The sequence below is a fragment of the Chanos chanos genome, chromosome 3 (genome assembly GCF_902362185.1).
Source record: "Chanos chanos chromosome 3, fChaCha1.1, whole genome shotgun sequence".
Classification (NCBI taxonomy): domain Eukaryota; kingdom Metazoa; phylum Chordata; class Actinopteri; order Gonorynchiformes; family Chanidae; genus Chanos; species Chanos chanos.
In genome coordinates, this window is record NC_044497.1 from 11,519,756 (window position 1) to 11,525,000 (window position 5,245).

A 5,245-nucleotide genomic window follows, 5' to 3' on the forward strand; every position below is an offset into this window, starting at 1 on the left:
CTAGTGCTTAAAGTCTCCTCTAAATCTCCTCACAGTTCACTCATGTCATTGTGCCAAACACACTCACTGCCTTCACACAGAAAACACAACATTTACACACAAAGATGGATATGTAAGCGCGAGCCTTCAATCGAAACCGGGCTCTCCATTCAACAGAGATCCATCCTCAGAAACACCATTTAACCACTCATACCACAACCAACGCTACAAAAGGCAATAAAATAATATACTGAAAATAAAATAGCGATAGATACTTTATAATGATAAAAAAAAAAAAAAATACAAAGTAAAAATCATGGCTGGAGGCAATCGCCCCGTAGTGGAGAGGACACCAGTGGAGAAGAGGGGTGGGGAGGGGGTTTCCGAGCCCCGTCGCACAGCTGGCAGGACAGAGACCTGAGACTTAGCACGTTGACTGAACGCAGCTAGAAACACGCAGCTATGACAACACTGAAATACGCAGCTGAGATGTTAACCTGTTCACTAAGTGCATCGCTGAACACACTGGGGCAAGACTACGGCACGTAAACACACCGAGTATGGTTCACGTACACAATGATGACAATAAAGTAAGGTTCCGTTCACTTTGGTAAGATGTGTATGAAAGTGGGGCTGGTGGTTGGGACTGGATGGTCTCCGTCTCTGTCCTGGGATGTCAGGAGATGCTGTGGATGCTGCTGGTGGCTCAGACCGATCTCTTCCCTGTGCTTTTGACCCTGAGAAGAAAAGGGGGCGGGGCGACACCGCGGGGGTCATGAGCGGTAGAACTTCTCGTTGTATCTGTGGATGGTGACGCATCCGTGGTAGGAGATGGGGCGGGGCATGGCGGCCACGCCCGTGATGATGCCGGTGGCCGGGTCGTAACACAGGATGGTGTCTGACGCCTCTCCGCTCTCCCCACGACCCCCCAGGATAAAGATTTTCCCATTACACACGGACATGCCACAGCTCTCCTGGAGGAAGAAAAAAAAAAAGGAATGAAAAAAGAAGTAAAAGGAGAAAAGATTGAGAATGAGGAAGGAAGAAAACATGAGGAAGAGGTATCAAAAGGAAGATACATTAATGTTTAACAAAGACATTCTATGCAAATATTATCAGTTGCAAGTCATCTCTAGTTTGCTCCTCCCCTTACCTGTTTGCTGAAAGTGTTAACCACATGCATCCAGTAGTCTTCTGTAGGATCATAGCAGTAGATAGATTTGGTAAGGCCTCCAGATACGTAGATGAGGTTGCTCAGGGACACTGCTGTTATGCATCGTTTAGCAATGGGAATATTAGCCCTTAGCAACCAGGTGTCTGTCTCCGGGTCATAACACTGAACCTGCGGGGAAAGGCGCGGGGTTTAATTTAGAGCGTTACTTCTACGCGAAGAAAACAAAATAATTTTCTCTAAATTCAACTTGCGTACACTCTGTGACAAACTCACTCATTCAGTATTTCAACTGAAGTAAGAAAGAAAAACTGGCTTGGCTTCTATTATAAGTCCTAGGGCTACAAAACATTTCCTTAAGAGAGTGCGCTAAAATTTGTCATATTTTACATTTAGGTCAAATGATTTTGTATTATACTGGTGGTACTACATTTTCATGATGAATTTTCACTCTGAGGTATGAATCTGTCTTCTGACCTGATTCATAAACTGGTACACAGTCTGTTATACTGTATGTCTTGTATCAGACAGAGAATTGAAACAATACAAGACAGACCAATCCTTTCATTCGAAAGGATGAACATATGAACCTTATGGGCTCTTACACACATAGAATTGTTGACTGTGAGAATCAAAAGCAGCCCCTTACTGTTAGCCATAGGCATATATATAGACACACACACACACACACACACATATAAAGAGTTTATCTGCTGATAAAGAGACAGGCATTTGGTTCTATTTCCATCGATGAACGTGGTAAGGGGGAATGGGGAGGAGGAGGGAGCGGGTTCCAGACAGTCTCAAAATAGCAAACACTTGTGCAGTGGTACGCCTTCAGCATAACGACGCTCTCCGCCAGCGAATACTAAAACGTGACCGAGCCGTTAAAAAAAAAAAGAAAAGAAAAAAAAAAGAAAACCACACCGCCGCAATGAACCCTCGTGTGTCTGTAACATACAAGTCAAGACACAGCAAAAGCAAACAGAACTGAGAGACACACTCGGAGGTGTGACATCACTGGCCCAGTATTCCTCTAGATGCCGGCCAAAGAGAATGCAGCAGTGGGAATACCTCCAGTTCCGTCGGCTGGAAAACAAAAAAAAACACACACACACACACACACAGATCCCTGGACTCCTACATATCAGCCCGCTGCCCCGGAGCCTAAATTCCTAAACGACACAGGCATTCAGGCTAAACAATCCACTGCACAAACACTGGGTCTTCTAATAAGTTTATTAGTCTTAAGGTATTTTTGAAAAGGCCCTAAGCCAAAACAACGACATTACGGTTATAACATGAGATCCAACTAGAACAACACACCAAAACAAAAAGGTCATATCAAATGGCAAAGAAAATCCAAAGAGTGTCCAGAAAAGACTAAAAAAGAATAACTTTTTGGAAAAAAACAAGGTAGAGCAAAGCAAACGGATCTACTGGGAGACATGACAGTTAACAGCAGCAGTATGTATCACTGAGGTCTAACGAATCCTCACTGGGCTGAGCTCTCCTCTCTCTACAGAGTCACCTGGACAACATATCAGTCCAGTCCTGACAGATCCAGGTCAAAAGACCGTTACAGCAGGTTGCCTGTAGGTGGCAGTGCTGAGAGTGTTACAGACACAGTTTGGCTTAGTCTGGCCTGTCCACTGTCCTGCCAAAGGCAGATTGTGACACAGAAAGAAAGAAAGAGAGAGAGAGAGAGAGAGAGAGAGAGAGAGATGTCTGCCATGGAAAAGCAAACAGTCTGCCACTACGGAACAATGGAAAGAATCTGAACGTTGGCAGATTCACAGGCTGTGATTCTCCATCGTCTCAGCAGGTAACACTTTTTATTCTTCTGACGTCTACTTTTCTGCACTCACCACGCTAAGAACACAGAATCTTCCACCTCTGTCAGTCTCTATAAATCCTATATAGACTTACAGTTCAATGTGAAGTGATGCAAGGCTGTGTACAACAGATATATCAGTGATGATTCAATGCTTTTTTTTTTTTTTTCAAACTGTGAGGAACACCCTGCCATATTCTTTGGAAGTTATGACCAAACTGCAATTAAAACGACTTTGGACGGAGCCTGATTTGAATAAACTGGGAGGGTCTGGATTTAAATCGAGATAACTGGTATCACTTCCCCCAAAAATAAGCTTTTATCGTTTGATAGGTGACTAACTACAGTTGTAAAACTCATCAGTGTTTCATACCATTATAAAACTGATGAATCAGCAGAGAGCAAACAACAAATATATTGGAGATCGTTCTGCCATTCACCTCAATGACCCAGAGAGACTTTAAGTGCTGATATGAGATGCTAAACATAGCTGTGTAACTATATAACTTCATTAGGGTGGTCCCCAAGGTGAGCTTAAGAGTGAATCCTCGACCACTCTCTCTCTCTCTCTCTCTCTCTCTCTCTCTCTCTCTCTCTCTCTCTCTCACTCACCTTATCAGAGCAGGTGTTGTCATCAGGACCACCACCAATCACAAAGAGTTTGTTGACGCAGCTAGCAACAGCTGGGGAGCTGACTGCCTCCTTCATGGGGGCCACCTCAGTCCAGCGGTTAGAGAAGGAGTCATAACATTCAACACTGCTCAGCCGAGACTGTCCATCATAGCCTCCCACTGCATACACCTAGACAGACAGACAGACAGACGGACGGACAGACAGACAGACAGACAGAGAGAGAGAGAGAGAGAGAGAGAGAGAGAGAGAGAGAGAGAGAGAGCGAGAGAGATTTTCAGTAACAGGGGAAGTATGTTTTCCACAGCTAACACTCACTGAGCCAGTGTGCATAAAAACATGTACCTGATACACAGTTAAGTGTGCATAAGTACACATATGCATTCATGCACAGAGCCTTCCTAACTGGGCTGTGACTGTGTTCTTTAGATAACTGCAAGTGTCTAAATGTAAAGCAGGTACATCAGGTAAAGCCGGAAATGCTATACCTGTCTGTTCCCCAATCAGCTAATTATGCTGGGGAGGTTTTAGAGCCATGACACAAACACACACACACACACACACACACACACACACGCACGCACACACTCACTCACACTCAGGCACAATGCCCTCCCCATGCTACATATGACATCATGAGCATTAAGATAGAGAGATTATTTGTGTTTGTTTCGTGACAGAGTGAAAGCTGGCACTTGATTATATGAATTATGTGGAAGAGATGGAGTGATAAGACAGATGAATTGATCATAAACACTGACAGTCTGATTGGTTAACCCAGTTTACAAGCAATAAAACAGCCCTTTCAACACCTGATTGCATATCAAAAAATACTATTAATTAAGTAAGGCCTGTCATCCATAACAGATACACCACATGACAAACATGTTCCGTCTCACCTTCCCTCATTCTCTCTCTCTCTTTTTCTAGCTCTCTTTCAAATGATCACTCTGTCTTTTAACAATTCTCTGAAAGTCTGATTAATTACACTGAATCTCTCACACAGGCACATACACACCTATACATCTGAAACACGTGGCAGGTTTCTCACCGCATGCAGCATGTATGTTCTGTGCTACAGAGCAGAACAGTAAACATGTTGACCCTAACGGAATATCTGTGAGAACCGGTTGAACCAGAGACGATACCAAAACATGCCATAGCATCAATACATAGCATCAAAACAAGGCAGGCACGTGGAGCTCCTGGGCCTTGTGGTCTCCACTCCCATAAGCTCATTGTTCACCTTTCATGATGCACCTGAAACTATAACCAGCTTCAGCAGATCTTAACGACCCTGTTCACGGTCAAAGTCAACGTCTTCTTTCAAAACAGTCAAAACACAGGTACTAAAAATGAGAATCGTGAGCAGTCATTGTACGACAGGAGAACCGTTTTCGTAGATATATATTTACTGAATGATAGTTTTACTACGTCTTGAGGGAGACACAGTGTGGATTCTCGTTGTTTGCTGCATTCCTGAGTTCACTGTGAAAGATGAGAGAGGAAGCAAAGGACGAATATGCCCAGGGCCATGTGAGTCCCAACACAGCAGCTCTGGATTTAAACCAGTCTGATGACTGGGTCTGAAAACGTCTGTCTGATTTACAAGCCTGTTCTCTTCTGATGAA

General features: G+C 43.9%; 1 protein-coding gene across 1 annotated transcript in view; it reads right to left on the reverse strand.

Moving 5' to 3' along the window:
• Positions 1-341: 341 nt before the first annotated feature.
• klhl24b (kelch-like family member 24b) overlaps positions 342-5,245 on the reverse strand; it is a 12,791-nt gene continuing 7,887 nt past the window's right edge. Inside the window, exons 4-6 of the mRNA XM_030768977.1 lie at positions 3,597-3,785; positions 1,133-1,321; positions 342-953 (exon numbers count right to left, since the gene is read on the reverse strand). Coding sequence (XP_030624837.1) covers positions 753-953; positions 1,133-1,321; positions 3,597-3,785 — 579 coding nt within the window. The 3' untranslated portion in view covers positions 342-752. The remainder of the gene's footprint in view (positions 954-1,132; positions 1,322-3,596; positions 3,786-5,245) is intronic.